Source organism: Odocoileus virginianus, chromosome 23 (genome assembly GCF_023699985.2).
Source record: "Odocoileus virginianus isolate 20LAN1187 ecotype Illinois chromosome 23, Ovbor_1.2, whole genome shotgun sequence".
Lineage (NCBI taxonomy): Eukaryota > Metazoa > Chordata > Mammalia > Artiodactyla > Cervidae > Odocoileus > Odocoileus virginianus.
In genome coordinates, this window is record NC_069696.1 from 26,462,926 (window position 1) to 26,484,480 (window position 21,555).

The window sequence follows — 21,555 nt, forward strand, 5'->3', positions numbered from 1 at the left end:
GGCATTTATTACCCCAAACATGAAAAAGAAAGTGTAAGTCACGTCCAACTCTGTGACCCCATGGGTATAGTCCATGGAATTCTCTAGGCCAGAATACCGGAGTGGGCAGCCTTTCCTTTCTCCAGGGGATTTTCCCAACCCAGGGATCGAACCCAGGTCTTCCACATTGCAGGCAAATTCTTTACCAGCTGAGCCACAAAGGTAGCCCGTGAATACTGGAGTGGGTAACCTATCCCTTCTCCAGCAGATCTTCCTGACCCAGGAATTGAACCGGGGTCTCCTGCATTGCAGGCAAATTCTTTACCAACTGAACTATCAGGGAAGCCCTACCCCAAACATATCATATGTTTATTTGAATATCTGGTTTACTACCTACTTACTCCTCTTAGAATGTAAGCTTTATGAAAGTAGACTTGTGTTTTTAGCCACTTACTCTTTCATATTGCTTGAAGCAGGGTTTAATAATTAATTGGTTGACTCATGATTAATTTGCATATGACATTATTGAAATGTTGCTCCATACTTGCAATTCTAGAATCTCCATACAGTTGGAAAGTCTAATTGCTCAGAAATTCTGAACCAAAGATGAGTTATGATTCCTTGGGTATCTAAAATAGCATTATTGAAACAACAAGGTCCTACTATATAGCACAGAGAACTATATTCAATATTCTGTGATTAAACCATAATGGAACAGAATATGAAAAAGGATGTATATATGTATAACTGAATTGCTTTGCTAAACAGTGGAAATTAACACAGCATTGTAAATGAACTATACTTCAATAGAATAAATTAATAAGAGAAATAACAGGTCCAGCTGAACAGCATCCAGATGGCAGCCCTTACAAGCTGTTTGGCTTTGGAATAGTCACTTGACCTCTCTGTCCCTTGGGTTCCTCATCCATAGCAAGGAAAGATAATGATAGTTCTTATCTCATTAGACTACTGTGATGATGAAATGAGATTATACATGTGGATAAAATACTAGAATGAGTCTGGCACACACCAAGCACTCAATAAAATTTTGTGTTTGATAATTCACTAAAAGTCTGTGGATTTTCTCGAGCCACAAAGCATCAAGGATTTCACAATTTCAATTAGGGCCAACACGTGATCCCATGACTAGTCAGAAATGTCGTAGATTATGGGGTTTATAGTTCTAGTAGAACCTCAAGGTGAAGTTAGCAGAAATAGAGATGAGAATTTATGAAAAGCCTAATCCACACAAAATAATAATTGTCACTTTCTGAACTCTTACAATGGGCCAGGTGTGTATCTGAGTCCTTCCCATGTAGTAGCTCCTTTAATCATTGAGACAATTCTACATAAGAGATGATATCATCCTCATTATACAATCTGGGCAAAGAGGACTTAAGCAATATCCACAGTGTCTACAGCTAATAACATATATTCAACACAAAGTCATTCTTGCTACTGAATTCAGACAGTTTGGCGATAAGTCCACAGTTTTCACCACTACCTGCAACAAACCCCCTAAGAAAATAAGGAGTTAAGAAAACAGTATATAGAGAAAGTGGGGTCCAGAACCTGATGATGGAGAATGTCTGCTTTTAAAAGACAGAAGTTAGTAGAGAAACTACTAGACACTAGAAAAGAATATTTGAGAAACCTCAGAATGTGTAATGTCATGAAAATAAGGAATGATAGAGGTATCTGCCACCTTTAATTGCTAAAGAATGTCAAGGAATACAAAAAAATTACAGAATTGTGAACCTGGTGAGTTTTGAAAAAGCAATTTTAGATCAAGTGTTGGAGGTTGGACGTTAAAGTTGAAGAGGCTCTAAGTGGAAAAACTATGGATTATGTTTGTAAAATACTTGATAGCAGGAGGAAGGATGAGATTATGTAGACATCTAAGAGAGTAGTGGTTTTCAGAGAAACTTTTATTTCAGAATAGGAAAAAACAAAGCATTTTTGTAAGCACAGAAAACGATACTGATGACAGGAAGAAAAGTAAGATCCAAGAAACAAGTGAGCATATTGATGAAGCAAACTCCTGCAAGAGACACGAGTGTGAGAAGCAAAGTGGACTCAAGAGCACCTTTGGAAAGAAAAAAGAATAGCACAGCATCTTTCGGCTGCCACTGTTCAAATTACTTGCTTCCTTTTTAATTATGTAGAACTTTATAATGCTTTCTCTAGATGTTAAACTGGTATACAAAAGACAGACTAATTAACTAGAGTTAAGATCACAGGGATTAAGCAAGGAAGATGTATTAATCAGGACTGTTTTGTTGCAAGTAAGAGAAATCTAGGCTTCCCTGGTAACTCAGCTGGTAAAGAAACCGCCTGCAATGCAGGAGACTCTGGTTCGATTCCTGGGTTGGGAAGATCCCCTGGAAGAGGGCATGTCAACCCGCTCCCATATTCTTGCCTGGAGAATCCCCACGGACAGAGAAGCCTGGTGGGCTACAGTCCGTGGGGTCACAAAGAGTCACACATGAGTGAGTGACTAAGCACAGCACAGGAGAAACCTACTAACATTGGTTGAAGTATTACAAGGAGGAATTATTATTAGGATCCTGGAGTGTCTGATGGCAGAGATGTAGCTGGGCCGCAGGAATTAGTTTAAACCATGGTCTAAAACACTGTAGAGAATCTAGAGGTCTCTCAGTCTGTTTCTGCTTCTTAATTGTACTTCGCTGTAGTTTATCTTTCTTTGCATCTTTACAGCTTCCAAGCTTCTATTATACAAGAGTATTCAAACAAACTCATCTGTTTAGACTCATTATGAAAGCGTTCTGATTGGGCCAACTTATACCAGGAATTCACCTCTGGACCAATCAGCTGTGACCCCGGCCAGGTGACAGGGTCATGTTTTGCAAACACACCGCTTGGCATTGCAACCTCTGGACGGGTCTGGGGCTAGTTCCCTGAAAAACCTGCAAGAAAATCTTTCGAGAAGTAAAACAACAGGTTTCTACTAAACAGGACCAATGAGGCAACGTTCTAAGATGTAGGACTGGGGAAGTCACATACACATTTCTGATATTTTCTTGACATTCATTTTCTTAAAATAGAAAAGTCAACTCAGCTTGCTTCAACACAGGAAGTCATTATGACAACCCAGTTCAGAATTAGGGTATTTTAAACATAGACTATTCTACAAGCACAGATCGTTTACTATTATGTTCCAGATATAGCTTAGTGTTCAACAAAGCTACTGAAAATGAGAATTCAAATACATATAAAGATTTGAGAAGTGATAGTGCAGTTTTCCTCTTATAATTATTTTATGCATTTTTGTTTAAAACAAGACTATCACAGGTTGGTGACAAACTGAGGGATAATAACTAATTACCAGGTTTTCTCTTCAGCATGTGTTCTGCCTCTACGGCTGTAATTTCAGAAACTGTGGTGAAAACATGAGCACAGTGGACGGAAGCGCGCTCCATGCAATACCGGTGGTAAATCTGCCTTTCCCCAGCCTCTTTGTCTATGTTAAACTGTGAAAACAAACACACACACATAGACATTTGCTTACACCAGTCCTTCTGCACAGGCAAAGCAAAATCACATATTTCTCACACCGCTTTTCCTTACGGCTATGTGGAATTCTATGACCACAAAAAAGGAGCGATAAATTTTTATTAAACCCATCACTGAAACACAAAGTTACTTATGCTTACAAAGAATGCTCTTTACTTTAAGCTGGGGAGATAGGCAATCATATTTGAAGACAGTGTGATATGAACACTGACCTTTTGTTGAAAGGATAAAGTTATAATATTGATATATAACTATATATTATGATTTTGTTCCTTAAAAACAACTAATAAAACCTGATGAATATTATGAGTTGTTTTTAGTAATTGCTATATACTATGCTCTTAAGTATTCTGACGTGAAATATTTGCTGTGCTTGAAATATTCACTACGCCTCTGTAATGTTTTCTCTTTCACAAGCATCAAAGCCTACTCTTTTCCAGGAAACACAGTGGTCGAGCTCATCACAGATCACTGGTTTGCCCTTATTAGTCTACTATTAGGAAATCTCCCTGACCTCTTGACCTTTCTGAATTCCTTGGTGACTTTATTTTGAATATACATCTATGTTTACAATTTGACCTTCAGGTTCAGTTGACCTTTTCATAGGCAAGCTCTCCTTAGAACCATTTACTGTTTTGCAAATGTTAAGTTTTGATCAAAAGAACTTTCCTACACTCAAAATGCCTCTGAGATGGTGGTATAACTTCCTACTCTCATTATTTGAGTAGTATTAATCACGTATTACAAATAGGCACAAAAGTACACTCAGAAAAGTATGCAGTCTGTTGCATAGACTCCTAGAGCTTTTTTAAACTGGGTGGGGGGGGGTGTCAATTTTTCAACTTCCTAATGTTCCTGAGAGTGAGACAAAACCCTAAAATGCTAAATTGATTTGACTGGCAATATAGACACCAATTCTGCAAAAGTCCTGACTGTATGTTACTCAAATGCTTGACCACGGTTTTTTAATTTTAATTTTGTTACATTCTTTCCTTATTTATTTTTAAAATTTGTTTGATTTTAATTGGAGGGTAATTGCTTTACAATGTTATATTGGTTCCTTGACCACTACTATTGACAGGATGATATGAAAAACATAGCTACATTAATCTGAACTGATGAAAACTGGAAGAAAGAAGTCAAAACTGAATGACTTTTGGTCACAGAATAGGGCAGTGTTCTAAGATAAGCAAACCCAACTCTTTGATCACCAAGGATCTACATTCCTGTTTTTGGTAACTCTGTCTTGACTGGACCCCCACAAAACTCCACCTATAACTCACTGCAGAGTTACAGCAGAAATCTGACCTTGGTTCACTTGGAGGATGGAGGAAGTGAGGCTCATAGTACAAGCGGATGCCTAGCGTCCCTGTGGGGTACCTGTCACTCAGAGCTGCGTGAGGATCCCGGGTCCTGAAAGCATTTCCCGAGCAGCCCAACCTCAGGACCGCAGTGGCTGATGTCTTCCAGGCCTCTTTGGATCTTGGGTCTGTTACTTCAAAGTGGACAGGCATCTGGCCTGTCCTGGCTACACTCGGCTGCACTCTGAACAAAGTTAAACTTTATATGAGCTCTCAGTCCCCTCGGGGAGGCTGCGTCATGAATATTGATTGGTTAAAAGGGCATTTCTGCCATCTGGATGACAGATGAAAGGTGAAGATCAATACTTCCCATCCTTCAGCTTCAAGGGTCGGAAGGAAAGGTGGCGAGGGTGGAAGAGCTAATTACCTTATCAAGCTGGTTGTAGAAATCGATGTTAGCTGCACAGAGATACCGCCCAAGCAGTGTGGCGTGGGTGGTAAAGACTGTAGCAATGGGCAGTTTCCGAGCTCGAGAAAGGATCAGTCCAATCCCAGCCTGCCATTCATGGAAATGGACAATGACGTGTCTCCCATCAGCATGGTCCGTCACCTAGGTCAGAAAAGAAACTTGTAGAAAAGTTGAGGATGAAGTTTGATCTTGCTCATGGTCCACAGCATAAGGAAAGTTGTTATGCTTGTAAATTTTAGCACAATTAGAAAGAATCTAAATATAAACCATGCAGATTTATCAACTATAAAGGCTTTCTAGAATTTAGCTTCCTATTCATAAAGCCCATATATGTTTATGACTTAATCCTCTTTTTCAATATGGATCAGATTTATTTTTGCATTCACAGAGGGGACTTCTAGAATAAATGTACAGGAGGTGCTCAATAAATATTCATTGAATGAATGAATGATTAATAGCAATAACATTTTTGAGGTTTCACTGAGCAGCTTAATCAACTGGGACAAGCCACTTACAATCTTTCTTTTTAAATTAAAAGTAATGACTTCATGTTTTAAGTCAGTCTTATTTGGATTTTCTGCTACTTAGAGCCAAAAACATTTTGGCTGGTATATTATTATTGTATACACCATTATTTTATATTATGATATTATTTTATATTATTAATATTATTTTAATATATCTTATTTTGTATATTATTATTTTAAGAATATGGGACTGGGGGAGAAAGAGGTTAATAACTTGACTAGAATCAAATAGAAATTTAGTAACACACTGAGGACCCAGATCTAATTCCAGGTCTAACTCTAACATTAGGCAAGGCAGCAATTTCTTAGCCTTAAAGCTACTTTGTTTCACTAAAAATAGAGCTATCATACAATCCAGCAATCCCACTCCTGGGCATATGTCTGGAAAAGATGAAAACTCTAATTTGGAAGGATACACCCACCCCAGTGTTCAGAGCAGCACTATTTACAATACCCAAGACCTGGATGCAACCTAAATGTCCATCAGCCAATGAATGGATAAAGACATGGCATACATATACAATGGACTACTCTTTGGAAGGGAAGTTATGACCAACCTAGATAGCATATTAAAAAGTAGAGATATTACTTTGCCAACAAAGGTCCGTCTGGTCAAGGCTATAGTTTCTCCAGTGGTCATGTATGGATGTGAGAGTTGGACTGTGAAGAAAGCTGAGTGCCAAAAAATTGACGCTTTTGAACTGTGGTGTTGGAGAAGACTCTTGAGAGTCCCTTGGACTGCAAGGAGATCCAACCAGTCCATCCTAAAGGAGATCAGTCCTGGGTGTTCATTGGAAGGACTGATGTTGAAGCTGAAACTCCAGTACTTTGGCCACCTCATGCGAAGAGTTGACTCATTGGAAAAGACCCTGATGCTGGGAGAGTTTGGGGGCAGGAGGAGAAGGGGACAACAGAAGATGAGATGGCTGGATGGTATCACTGACTCGATGGGCATGAGTTTGAGTAAACTCCGGGAGTTGGTGATGGACAGGGAGGCCTGGCATGCTGCGATTCATGGGGTCGCAAAGAGTCGGACACGACTGAGCAACTGAACTGAACTGAGCTGAACTGATCTGAACTGAGCTGATTACTCAGTCATAAAAAAATGAAATACTGTCATTTGCAACAACATAGGTGCAGTAGAGATTATCATACTAAGTGAAGTAAGTCAGACAGAGATATCATTTATAAGGGAAATTTAAATATAATACACAAATGAATTTGTTTACAAAATGGAAACAGACTCACATAGAAACAAACTTAGAGTTACCAGAAGGTAAACAGTGGTGGGTAGGGATAAATTAGGAGTATAGGATTAAGAGATACACAGTACTATATATAAAATAGATAAGCAGTAAAGATTCACAAATTGTATTTTATATCTTGTAATAACCTACACACCCTTTATGACTGTTGGCTTCATCAGAAAGAAGTTATACTGGTAAAGAGGACACACAGCTAATATACAGCTCTGTGATTTGTTCTTAGAACACAGTCCCACTTTGCCAGAGGTACTCTTAATTTTTTTATTTTTAAGCAAATCATAATCATCTTGAGGTAATGCAAGGAATGTGAAGAAATCTCACTGCCATGCTCTCAGGAATTGGTACAGACATGGCTCATTTAACAAAGACTGATTTCCAAGGCTCTTATTGTTTTTTTAAATCTACAGAATATTTCACTGCTGTGGACTTCTTAGCAACTGCTGAGATCACTTCACCCTTTCGTAAATGATTAACAGATCTAAGAGCCACTGCAGTCACACAAGCACTCAGGCATGAACAAAGCCAAATATTTCAAGCCATTTTCTACTCCCCTGATACTGGAACGCAGGTACATAGTCCATGATGTAGAATATTTTTTCCTGCATATATATACTGAATATTACTTATGTAGCAGGAAATATAATTGGGTGTTTTACCCACATTGTTCTAGTTAAACCTGACATGAGGTAAATATTAATAAGCATGATTATCATCATGTTTCAAAGACTGGTATTCAGTTACAGGGCTTCACTGGTGGCTCAGCAGTAAAGAATCTGCCTGCAATGTGTGAGACCTGGGTTCCATCCCTGGGTTGGGAAGATCCCCTGGAGGAAGGCATGGCAACCCACTCCAGTACTCTTGCCTGGAGAATCCTCATTTAGTTACAAGAAGGCATTTTCTCAGATTCCTTTGATATGTCAATAAAACAATTAATAACGGTACCATCTCAAAACTAGCTTAAAAACGAGAGGATCATTGCTGGGTACTACAATATGCTTCTCCTCTCTCATGGGACTCTACAGTAAACAGTACCTCTTTCAAGAACCAGGCAGTTAGTGACCCAAAGATCAGCATATCGTTGGCTTCCTGGTCGTGATAAGGAATGCCAACGTTGCATGCTTCCCATAGGTCTCCTTTCCACTTGTCCAGGTTCCAAGCCGAAAAGCCAATGTCAAAGAGAACCACGTAAGGACTCCCTTCTATCAGCCATCTTCCAAAGCGCACCTGCCATAGAAAGGACACACAGCCATGGAGTAACACTAGGCGATGCAGGGGAGGAAAATCTATTTGTACTTAGAAGCTGTGCTTGATAGAAACTGTATTTAGAACTCCAGAGATGACACGAGCCATATAGGAAACAATAGTGATAACACGGAGCATCTCATGTTTGAGCCTGAAGAGGAAATGAGCCAGCACCCATTCATCTAGAATCTCCGAGTTCTTGCTTTTCATTAAATTTAGTCATTCAAAAATGAAGTATGTAGATCATGTGATCTTTGTTCTTCTGTCTATCATTACCTTCCATGACCTTGAGCTCATGGTTTTAGGTTGTTTCTCTAGACAAAGGTATATGATTGCTCTTATTCCTCCTTTCAAAAAAAAAAAAAAAGTGACAATAAATGTTTCCCAATATGGTTGCTGCAAGAAGTCTTAACTAAATATATTGACCAAGATATATTTTGGGGTCTTCCTAGGTGGTGCTAGTGCTAGAATACCTACCTGCCAATGCAGGAGATATAAAATGCAGGATCAGGAAGATCCCCTGGAGGAGGGCATGCCAACCCACTCGAATATTCTTAACTGGAGAATCCCATGGACAGAGGAGCCTGGAGGGCTATGGTGCATACAGTTGCACTGCTGTATACGACTGAAGTGACTTCACGTACACAGGCAAGACGCATTTTCTCTTTAAGATAGCAGTCTAATTCTATTATATTCTTCAAATTGATTATTTTATTCCAAAATATTTTACTTTGTGCAAGTTTTAATTCAGTAGCTATTTCAAATTTTTCCAGTTGTAACTATATAGTCATTTGTATAGCTAAATTTTAACTTCCCTTTTGGTATCCACTTTTCTATAGTAATTTACTCATGTTTTTTATTTTATGTTTCTTCTCCTATTATGTGCAAGGCAATTCCATAAGTGACTTCAAACCCTTTTTGAAGTTGGCAGAAGTGAAGAGCCTCTCTCATTGGGTATCTAGTCCTCTCTAGTAAACTGAATTTGTCTACATTGCTAACATTGACCTTATGACTCCTCCCAAGGCTGAATTTTCCAGAGCATGAAAGCCCATTTGATCACCATCCCCTTGCTTGGAACTCGGGAATTCATGGTGATTTCTTTCTCCCGTCCATGCCTTGGTCAACAATGAAAAGTCCTCATTACTTGTCAGTTGCATCCATTGCAATTCAGTATTTATCATGGCATAATTTCCTTTTCAGATTTAGTTTTCCTGAGCTCCAAACAACCTTTCAATAGATTCTTTTGGGACATTCATTGATTTATACATTCATTTAACAAACAGCTACTGGCTGCCTGATATGTGGCATATGATGCAGTGAGCTAAGAGCACAGCGAAGTGTTGAAACTACAGAAAATGTAAGCTAGCTTGTCTTGACTTCCAGTGTATTCTTGCTCATGACAGGAAACATCTTTACATTAGAAATCCTCTTGGAATCTTGAGAGCAGTCAGTTTCATCATGACTTTCATCTCCCTCTTCTTTCACAAGAGCTTCAAATGTGAGGGGCTTCCCTCATAGCTCAATTGGTAAAGAATCTGCCTGCAGTGCAGGAGACCCCAGTTTGATTGCTGGGTCGGGAAGATCCTCTGCAGAAGGGATAGGACTACCCACTCCAGTATTCTTGGACTTCCCTTGTGGCTCAGCTGGTAAAGAATCTGCCTGCAATGTGGGAGACCTGGGTTTGATCCCTGGGTTAGGAAGATCCCCTGGAGAAGGGAAAGGCTACCCACCGCAGTATTCTGGCCTGGAGAATTCCATGGATTGTATAGTCCATGGGGTCGCAAAGAGTCGGACATGACTGAGCAACTTTCACTTTCACACTTGCAAATGTGAACCCCTTCTAACATCTCACTCATTTCATACCAACATTATAACATGCAACCTTCCCTATTCTCCTAATTCTCCACACCATTTTCACTGTGATATGCTTCCAAAGTACCCTCTGGGACTTCAACTTACCTTTTAAACTAAATGTTCTACACCCTAAACCTCCTAGACACCACCACTCCTATCGACATCTTAATGAAAACTCTTTTTTCCACTCTTAGAAACTATATTCCTTGGGTGAAAGTGAAGGAAAGTGCAGATTTTTTTACATCACACTGAAACTTTTAAAACCTTATTCTTTCTTTGTATATAAAGACATCTCTGAAATTTACATCATCCAAACATGTTACCTTTCCCTGTTCTATGACTCTCCTGGGTACTTTTCTACCTTATTCTGGGAAATTTTAAAATTCAGGATTGTATCCTACACACTTACCTCCTAGCTATTTGACCTTACTGACTTTAAAGAACTTCATGTCCACCGCATGTTAGCCCCCCAAGCTCAAGGCTACAATCTTATCCTTGTCAATAGCCGAACTGTTACTCCTCTGAAATGTTTAACCTTAGCACTGTATCCCTCAACCACAACTTCCATACTTCTCTCATTGTGTTTTTCCCAGTGTATGTATTCTTTCATTTTTCTCTTCAGCATCTCCAGTCTCTAGAACCCTCCTTCTTGTCCTACATTATCACCGTTTTTTTTTTCCTTTCATTGCTTCCTTTCCTGTCCATTTCAGATCCAACTGTCCAGCAACTCAACCATTAATTCAGCCAATTGCATGGTTACCTTCAAGACTTATGCCACCTTGCCACGTTGCACACGTGCTGATATTAAACGACCTGAATCTCCAGCTATTTAACTTCTAACACTTTCAGTCAGGCTGCTGACTGCAGTAAATCCCCTCTACATATGAACCTTCAAGTTGCAAACTTTCAAAGATGCAAACATGTGTTCACATGTCCAATCACATAAGTTAGTTCACATGTGTGGCATATACGGTCACATGTGTGCATCCTCTACAAATGGTTGTGCTCTTGTGTACTTTACTGTATAGGACTGTATAGAGTACAATAGTATAGTGCTTTATTTCAGGCCCCAGACCCTGTGCCATCAACATCAGGCATTCGTGAAATTGCAACTCACCTTCCATCTCCTATTGCTGATGATCCTCCATTTCTACCACCTCCCACCTCCCTCCTCCAGTCAGTAAATCTTCTCGTCTGTTTACCTGATGCCAGCCCTTGAATGCTAGCTGTGGGACCGTACTACTGCACTTTTCAAGGCACTGTGCTGTAAGACTAAAAATGTTTTACTTTTTGTGTCCATTTTTTATATATTGTTTGTTTGAAAAGTGTTATAAACCTATTACAGGACAGTGCTATATAGCCAATTGTGTTAGTTGGGTACCTAGGCTAACTTTGGTGAACAGACAATTGAACTTGAGAATGTGCTCTCAAAACAGAACTCATTCCTATGTAGGAGACAGCTGGAGAAAGTCACAGTTGTGTATATTTGTGCCATTAAAAAGTCATGATTATACCTTAAAGAGGGGCTTCTCTGGTGGCTCAGTGGGTAAAGAATCTGCCTACAATGCAGGAGAGCTGGGTTCAATCCCTGGGTCAGGAAGATCCCCTGGAGAAGGAAATGGCAACCCACTCCAGTATGCTTGCCTGGAGAATTCCATGGACAGAGGAGCCTGGTGGGCTACAGTCCATGAGGTCACAAAGAGTCAGACATGACTGATCGACTAACACACACACATACTTTAACAGTGTTCGGGAATTCTTTTCCCTATTCCTTAAACACTTTTCCAGAATTTCTTTCTTCACACTCTTATATTAATACTTGCCTTCTAACTCTCAGAAGTTTATCTTGAGCACTTAAGATCATTGAAAACACAGAGTGAGATGATCTTGAATTCCTCAGTAACTCATTTCTGTTTGCATTTATCCTGTGTTTCCAGTTTGAGCAAAAGGAGTGAAGAACAATCCTTTCAGTAGGGTTTTGGATCTCATTTCTTCTCCTGTTCCCAGTGACCTTACTCTCTTTCATCATCTGTTCCTTCTAAGCTTTCATTTTCTCTCTATCCTCCGGATGTTTCATTTTGGAATATAAATATGCTCACTCATATTTAAGAAAACATAAATTCTCAAAGCCATATCACTTGAAATAACTTTTATCCTTCCTCTTCATAGAAAAGCCTCACAGTCACATTTCTGTATCCTTTATCTCACTACTTATTCATTCCTCAAGCTACTGCAATCTGCTTTAACCCCACTTTCTCCTCTGAAGTTGTCATTAGCAAGATGACCACAAATGACCTGAGTATTGCTCAACCCAACTGGCCTAGGTTCAATCCTTGGTTGATCCAGTCCCTCCTTTATACTTGAAACTCTCTCCTTCCTTGCCTTGATATCTCTATTCCTATTGAGATGGCAAAAACTACTGCAAACTTAGTAGCTTAAAAATGGCACAATTTATCGTCTTACAGATTTGGGGGTTAGCCCTCCGAAATGGGTCTTATGAGTTAAAACTGACATGTTGGCAGAGGTGCATTTCACCAGCAGTCTCTTGGGGAGAATCTGTCTTCTAGCCTTGCCCAGTTTCCAGAGGCCATGTGCATTCCTTGGCGTGTGGCCCCTTCCTCCACCTCAAAGCTCTCATCACTTCAATTTCTGCTTGCATTGTCATATCTCCTCTCTGATTCTAGTTCTACTGCTCCCCTCTTACTAATATCAGGATACTTATGATTACATTGGACCTACCCAGATAATCCAGGATAACCTTCCCATCTCAAGAACCTTAACACTGTCACAACTACAAAGCCCTTCTGGTTCTAATCATTAGCTGAACTTCTACTTTTGCAGTCCCTGACTTCTTTTCATGTGGATGTTCTAACACACTGACATCACCCAAGGTTTGGCTCAAAATGTTGCCTCTTAGTCTATAATCTCCCACTGAATAATGTTATAAACACCCATAATGTCAATTACAATTTAGACACAACTGACTTTCCCCCAAGCATCTCTATTCTATACATTCTGCTGAGTCCCAAACCTACTATACTACTAGGTTTTCATAAGGTGTCTCAAATGTAACCTATCTAAAATCAAGTTCATCATCTTTCTCATAAACCAACTTCTTTGGTCGAAGAAGATGAGTGGTCTTTTCTCATGAGTTATGTAAAGTGTGGTGTGATTCCACAACAGTGTACTGAGATGCTGAAGCATCAGACGGTGTCTTTTACCTGGCAGCCATGTTTGTTCATCGTGTCCATGGCTCTTCTAACGGCATCATTCACAGGTTCACACTGTTCCACCTGAGTCTTCATATTATGCTCAAAATATGGACCAATCAGAAAATAGTTGTCTCCCCATTCATCTGCTGTAGTTTTGGCCTTTGTCTGAATCACAGTATAGATGCCACCGACTGTTAAAAAGAAAAGGTCCTATTATCATTCAGGTTAGTAGCTCATGTTAAGTGATGAAGGGATGGAAATAAGTCCTAAGTTTTTCTATATTGCTTAAGTCAATTTTTTTTTTTTTTGCTGTGCCATGCAGCATGTGGGATCTTATTTCCTTGACCAGGGATTGAACCCATGCCCTCTGCATCCCTGCATTGGAAGGGTAGAGTCTCAACCACTGAACCATCAGGAAAGTTGAAGACAACTTTTTTTTGAAGTATAGTTGATCTACAATATTGTTTTAGTCCTCATTTTTAAGTTAGCACCTGAAATCAAGCACAAGGATTTATTTAGCTTTGTAAAAGAAAGTTTTTAAAGAATACTATCAAAGAGTTAGTATTTGTTTCAATTCCATGCTGGGTACTTTGTCAGAGAGCAGCAGATTGGCAGCAGCAAATCACAAATATTTCAAAGAAACCTGAAGAGACAACTGGGATAAAGCAGTACCTGGCTTAAAGCTCTATCTACATGGAAGTGTCAAAGGTGGGACAAACAGCTATTGTCATGGCATGTGCCCTCAGCAGCAGTAATCACCTTTCACCTCTTCTCCTTCAGTGGCCCAAGGGCATAACAGAAGACCAAGTATCAGCTACTGCTCAAATTATGAGCAAATTTGGTGGCTCAGATGGTAAAGAATCTGCTTGCAATGCAGGAGACCTGGGTTCGATCCCTAGGTCGGGAAGATCCCCTGGAGAAGGGAATGGCAACCCATTCCAGTACTCTTGCCTGGAGAATTCCATGAACCAAGGAGCCTGGTGGGCTACAGTTCATAGTTGCAAAGAGTTGGACATGACTGAGTGACTAACACTTTCACATTTTTTTTACTTTCTCCCAGGATAAAGAGCCACTTCTCTTCTAGGGACCAAGCAAGTACCTTTTGACAAAGCGGAAAACCTAACAGATCTTAAAGGGGGATGCTTGGTCCAACTTACATGACATAAATCCAAGTTTTCATATAGTACTTCACTTTAGTTCTCTGCCATTGCTGCCACTACAATTAAAACACAAAGCCAAAAAATAGTATGCTTTCAGAAAATATGCCTACTGTTATAGCCAGCATGTCTACATATGGAAAATTATCCTGAGGGGAAAATAAGGTATGCGTTTAAGGATATTTGGGTTTCCCAGGTGGCCCAGATGGTATAGAATCCAGCTGTCAATACAGGAGACCCAGGTTCGATCCCTGGGTCAGGAAGATTCCCTGGAGGAGGGAATGGCAACCTACTCCAGTATTCTTGCCTGGATAATTCCATGGACAGAGGAGCCTGGCGAGCTACAGTCCATAGGGTCACACAGAGTCAGACATGACTAAAGCAACTTAATATGCATGCATAAGGATATTTATTAAAGAATTATAAAGGTGAAAAATTGTAACTAGCTTAAATTGAACTAGTTAACTCATTTAACCTGTCTGAGGCTAATTAGCTCACCTGTTCAACGGGGATACAATAGTACTGAGTTGGCCAAAAAGTTCGTTCAGATTTGTCCCTAAGATGTTACAGAAAAACCTCAGTGCAAGACCTCTTTTTGGCCAACCCAATACCTCACCTGGGGAGAAAGGACAGGTTGGAGCAGCAGTATTAAAAATTATGCCTCATTGAAAAGGTGGTATTTAAAGTAAGTACTTAAAAGAGTAAGGAAATCAAGCAAGTTGATTCATGAGGAAGAGTTTTTTAGGCAGAGGGAACAGTTAGAGCCAAGGCACTAATTTAGGAGGAGAGGCGGTACCAGAAGAGCCACGGGCATTCAAAAGGAAGAGTTCAGTAGACGGGCAGGAGGGATGGGGAAGGTCCAGGGGAAGAAGACCCTTAGTAAACTGCCCAGAGATTCTTATGCCAGCTCAGAGCAATCACCTAGTATGAGAATATGAAAACAGTCTAAATCAGTTTCTTGAGTGGTACTTTGCAAGGCAAAGGAATGACTCAAGAAATTCCATGTAAAATCCCCCAAGCTAATACAGATTCTGGCACTAATCATCAACTCTACCTCCAAGAACAATTTCGTTACTTGTACATGAAGAAGAAAAAGTCTTATTTTTCATCATGGTTTTTCATAAAGTATTTCAATTCTTCAGCATACGGAGTTTGATGGCAACTGCATCTCTTAAATTTCTTATTTCAATCACTCAGACCTTAAATAATACATTTTACTTGTACTATGTGACTTACAATGATAGTTATAATTGACAGCCAAAAGGTAGAATTGCCCTCTGCAAATGTTTTGAACCACTCAAAACAAAGTTTTTGATAAGTTGCTTTTTGAGAGGTGAGACACAAAAAGCAAATATAAATACTACTACATGACAAAACAGGGTTCACTAACTTAGAAAAGAGCTAATATAACTTCCAAAATGTAAATATTATATGTAGTTTTCATATAAGCCTACATAAGCTTATTGTCCTTTGAAACTTGATCTTTAAGAAAAAACTTTTTGACCATACCTAAAGGAAATTGAAACGGCCACTTGAGCAGAGTCTGATAATAAAGATATTATCAATCCCAGTTCCACTGGCTGATGAATGCAGTATGGGACACAGGAGATGATCTGCAAATCTACTAGCAGAGCCTTCCAGACTGGATCAGAACTGACAGGGTTCACTTAGCCATTCAATGATGAATCTGATTGATGCCAACATCAAGGACACCTACGCACTTCACCAAATTCCAGAAAAATTTAGGGACCATCGAAACCATTTGTTGAGAAAAAAAAAATTAGACAAACAGTTTGCAAGGGTAACTAAATAGAACTTTTCTCAAAAGTCTGAGAGTCACGTCTTAGCAACATCTTTAAATATATATATTTATATAAGCTTTATTCAAACCCACTACCAAAATAATTCAAAATCTTCAAATAATTTCTCCTCTTTGTAGACTTTCTTCCTTCATCTGTATATGATCCAGGGGAATACATTTTCGGGTTCTGATGGCATACACTTCTTAAATGTCTTACATTTCTATTCTTGGACAATCTTTTTTTTAACGGTAAACTTTTTTAAAAATTCATTAGTTGACTTGTTTTTGGCTGTGCTGGATTTTCGTTGCTGCCCACAGGCTTTTTCTAGTTGTGGGGAGCAGGGACCACTCTTCGTTGTGGTGTTTGACCTTCTCATTGTGGTGGTTTCTCTTATTGCAGAGCACCTGCTCTAGCACAAGGGCTCAGTAGTTGCGTCCACTGGCTTAGTTGGCCCGCGGCATGTGGAATCTTCCTGGATCAGGGATTGAACCTGTGTCTGGTCAATTGGCAGGTGGATTCTTAATGGCTGGATCACCAGGGGTGTCCCTTGAACACTTTCTTTTATTTGCAACTATGTATCTTGACCAGAGATTTTAAAACATCTTTCCTGTTTGTTAGATTTTGTGTTGCAAATTCAAATACAATTGCATTAATGCAAACAAAACATTTTTATTTGTTAAAGGGTATAAGGGAGAAGAGAAATTCTGTATTTCAAAAAAAGATAGGATTTGAGAATTGAAATGCAAAGATAAACACAATTAATTAATTTTCTACTTCTTTTTCCCATTTGAGGCTTTCAGCTTTGAAATAAAACAGTCCCCAAATAGTCTTAGAGTGCTTATAAATACTATGACTATATTATTTCAGTCTCTTAGGAATAGAAGCATAAAACTAAAAAAAATTTTTTTCATCCCATATTGGTTGAGACCTGATTGTAAATAAATTTTCCCCCATCCCTCAGACTTCTCCCCTTACAGTCTTTCTGTGAGGAGGTGCTCTTACTGCTAATTGATATGCTAAAGCTTCATTTCAGGCCCTCTCTGTCCTTCTCAGATTTATATGCCAAGAATTGATGCTTTTGAACTGTGGTGTTGGAGAAGATTCTTGAGAGCCCCTTGGACTACATGGAGATCAAACCAGTCCATCCTAAAGGAAATCAATCCTGACTATTCACTGGAAGGACTGATGCTGAGGCTGAAACTCCAATACTTTGGCCACCTGATGCAAAGAACTGACTCATTGGAAAAGACCCTGATGCTGGGAAAGACTGAAAGCAGGAGAGGGGAATGACAGGGGATGAGATGGTTGGATGGCATCACCAACTCGATGGACATGGGTTTGGGTGGACTCTGGGAGTTGGTGATGGACAGGGAGGCCTGGCATGCTGCGGTTCATGGGATCGCAAAGAGTCGGACACGACTGAGCGACTGAACTGACCTGAACTGAACTCCCCTTAGTTCTCACTCTATTTACCATCTTAAACCAACTCCCCACCTGGCATGCTAATTAAAGATGAGTATGATAGCCTAGAAATAGGGTCGTTCCTATTTTTAAATTTGGAATATAAACCAAGGTTCACTAAAATCTATTTTTTAATGAATTATTGTTTTTCCACAGTGTAGGTCATTGAATTTGGACTGACTCTTCACTTTCAAACATGTACTTTGCATTTTATTGATCTCTATTTTCCTGAAACAACATGGGAGCTATCTCTCATGTGAGGGCAAAGTAAAGAAAAGATGAGCTCTCATAACATATGTGTCAGTGAAGTAGCTAAAACTTCAAGTCGTCATCTACGACTGATGAAGCACTGCCAACATTGTTAAAAGCAGAACTCCAAGGCAGTATGGAAGGTGGGAGCCTGTTAAAAAGGATATTTTGTTGAGTCGCTAAGGTATGGCCAACTCTTTCCCAACCCCATGGACTGTATGGAGCCCACCAGATGCCTCTTTCCATGGGATTTCCCAAGCAAGAATACTGGAGGGGGTTTCCTTCTCCAGGGGAACTTTCTGACCCAGGGATCAAACCCTCATCTCCTGCACTGACAGGCAGATTCTTTATCAATGAACCACCAGGAAAGACATAAAAAGGAGATACATATAGTAATATATAAGTATGTATACAGAGAGACTCTTCACTATTTTTAAGTGATTAAAAGTCGGAGAATTTAGAAGTCTATGATTTCAGTGTCATAGCTGCTCATCTGATTCCTATCCCAAGACATAGTTGCAGAAGCAGGGCTAGTCATTACAGTGTTAGACATCATTCTCTGAGGCAGCAGGTCTGGCGGGAAAGAGACTAAATGCTACTGGTGTTGATGGTCACCAAATGTTTGTGTGCCTGGCAATTGACTAGGTCTGAGGTTCCAATCAGAGCAACTGTAGTCCAGGGCAGTGGGAGATGACAGACTTGGAGCAAGCCCACAGGCATGCCCTCTCTGATTATATCCACAATGGCAGATCTGAATGCTTTATACAAGAAGGGCTTAGTCATGGCAATCTGAATGAAAGGGAAGTGGGGAGACTAGTGCTCTTCTTGAACCTATGTGTGTGCCTAGTATAGTTCTTACAGAAACTGTGTGTTTCGTGTGGTGTGACTTGGGGTGCCTTTGACATGACATGGCTGTGTATATCCACTTCAGAAAGAGCAATCCCAACCTCTAATTACAGTGCTGCTCATGACTATAGTAATCCTGATCCATGTCTTTTTTCCCTTTTCCCTGCTTTTGCATTTAAAAACAGAATCATGCAATTGTTCAAACTGAGAGTAAGTGTGAAAATGAATGATTCAAGGTCCCCATTTTATTAATAAATTTTGTAAGAAATAATAATAAGCTAACAGAGAGTAATTAAATGCTAGGCACTGTTCTAACTGATTTACAGTTGCTATTTTCTTTTTGTTTTCACCACATTGTTAAGGAAGATGCTATTATCTTTTTTTTTTAAGTGGAAAAATTGAGACATAGAGGCTGTGAGATGGGTCCAATATTAGACATGTAATGATAGAACTGGGATTTCCAATCCAGGCAGTCTGACTACAGACTCACAAACCTTAGACAGCAGGATTGTAAGTAGAATTGTGCCTTGGTATCCACAGCAGGTTGGTTTTGGGACACAACTCCCTGACTACCACTCTGGATACCAAAATCCCAGATGCTCAAGTCCTATGTATAAAATGACATAATATTTGTATATAACCTATGCACATCTTCCCACATACTTTAAATCATCTCTAGGTTACTTGTAACATCTAACACAGTGTAAATGGGGTATAGTCAGTCTGCTGGTGTGTGGTAAAGTTTTGCTTTTTGGAGCATTCTGGAATTTTTTCCCCACTATTTGTGATCCAGAGTTGGTTCAATCCACAGATATGGAACCACAGATATGGAGGGCTGCCTTTAACTCTATGGAGCAACATATTGATGAATCTTTGCAAGTGGTGGTGGGAGGGACAAAAGTAGAAAGTGAGCAGGGTCACACAAAGACAAGCATCTTTAAGTCTTGGAGAGGGTGGAATCATTTCTACTGTGCTTTAGAGAAGGTCCATCTGGAAAACAACACGTAAGGGAAATGGCTCTTTTACTTTGGCTCTAAACATTCTGGTCTAATAAAAAATAAATAAATAAAACAAACCTGGGTTAAGGGAACTTCAGAGCAGTGGTTCTCACATTGATCATAGAGCCCTTTAGAAATATAATGAAATCATTCAGATGTTGACTCTGAAAAAACATGTACATATAATGAGCAAAAATTGCTGTATATCTTGACTCTTCTCTTACCACTTTGGAACAGTCCCTTGGAGCAATCTGACAGGCTGTATCCCAGGCTATAGTCCTCAGAAAGTCCGCCAAATAAAACACAACTCTCAACTTTTAGATTGTGCAATTTTTTTTTAGCTGACACTGGCTTAGGGCTAAAACAAGTTGTTTTTAGTCAGTTTTTAGAGGGAAGCATCTATTTAGTGACTAAATTTCAAAATAGTTCACATTTATTAAATTACCATACATTATTTTTGACAACATTCATTAACGTCTTTTTTAATGACTCCAAAAATTCTCAATGTGATCATTGGTCCACAGTTTTCAATGATTCAGGCAAGTTTGTACAGAAGAAATAATTGCAGTAGAGAAGTTGAAAGTAAAGCTTATTTCCAGTGTTTGGGCCAAACGCTCCTTCCTAGACCACAGCACAATCTCTTATTGTTCCTTTCTTGCTAACTTGTCCCCCAACTAGTTAGTGCTATTTGTGGTATATATTAATATATACAGGCTTCCCTCACGGCTCAGACAGTAAAGAACCCACCTGCAATGTGAGAGACCTGGGTTTATTCCCTGGGTTGGAACAATCCCCTGGAGAAGGAAATGGCAACCCACTCCAGTATTCTTGCCTGGAGAATCCCCACGGACAGAGGAGCCTAGCAGGCTACAGTCCACGTGGTTGCAGAGTCAGACATGACTGAGCGACTAAGCAAAGCACAGCATTAATATACAGTAATGGAATATTACTCAGCCAGAAAGAAGGAAAGAAATGTTGCCATTTGCAACAAAATGGATGGACTTGGAAAGCATCATGATAACTGAATTAAGTCAGACCAAAAAAGACAAATACTGTATGATACCACTTATATGTGGAATCTAAAAACCACAACAAAACTAGTAAACAAAAAGAAAGGAAGCAGGCTCACAGATCATGAGAACAAATTAGTGGTTACTCATGGGGAGAGGGAATGGAAGAGGAGCAATGTAGGGCTGGGGGGAAAGTTATTGTAGGATTACATGAAATCACGTGTGTGGGACTTGAAAATTATAAAGCACTCTAGGATTTAAAGAATCTTTCATTCAGGAAAAAAAAAAATTAAAAACCACATCTCACTCCTTAGTGCTTTCCACTGTCTAGACGTTCAATGGCCTCCCATGCTTCATGGATTGGAAATGGAGCCCCTTACGGCTATTAACTCACTCTACATTCCACAATCCAGCCCTTGTTGGGGTCTCCCATCCCCGCTCAGGCTCCGCTCCTCTTACCCTTTCTGAGCTTCCCTCAGATCCCTAAACATGGTTCACTTTCTCACTTCTGAACTCGGTATGTACCATTCCCACACACAGAATACTGTCTGCTCTTTATCACCGCCTCCTCATCTCTACCCACCAGCTATTTACCCTTCAGGAACCAGCTCAAATGTCTCTCTGCTAAAGCTTTTCCCAAGCCTCCAAT

The 21,555-nt window shown here is 39.7% G+C and overlaps 1 protein-coding gene across 4 annotated transcripts in view; it reads right to left on the reverse strand.

Annotated features, from left to right (window-relative positions):
- The window catches only part of GYS2 (glycogen synthase 2), a 59,179-nt gene that overhangs the window by 33,484 nt on the left and 4,140 nt on the right, over positions 1-21,555 (reverse strand). Inside the window, exons 2-6 of one of the 4 annotated variants that reach the window (XM_070453737.1) lie at positions 19,975-20,060; positions 13,393-13,574; positions 8,108-8,299; positions 5,242-5,424; positions 3,326-3,470 (exon numbers count right to left, since the gene is read on the reverse strand). In XM_070453737.1, the coding sequence (XP_070309838.1) occupies positions 3,326-3,470; positions 5,242-5,424; positions 8,108-8,299; positions 13,393-13,476 (604 nt within the window). In that variant the 5' untranslated portion in view covers positions 13,477-13,574; positions 19,975-20,060. Of the gene's footprint in view, positions 1-3,325; positions 3,471-5,241; positions 5,425-8,107; positions 8,300-13,392; positions 13,575-14,540; positions 14,581-19,974; positions 20,061-21,555 lie in introns of those variants that run through there. The other 3 variants (XM_070453738.1, XM_070453736.1, XM_070453734.1) reach the window with 3 other exon arrangements.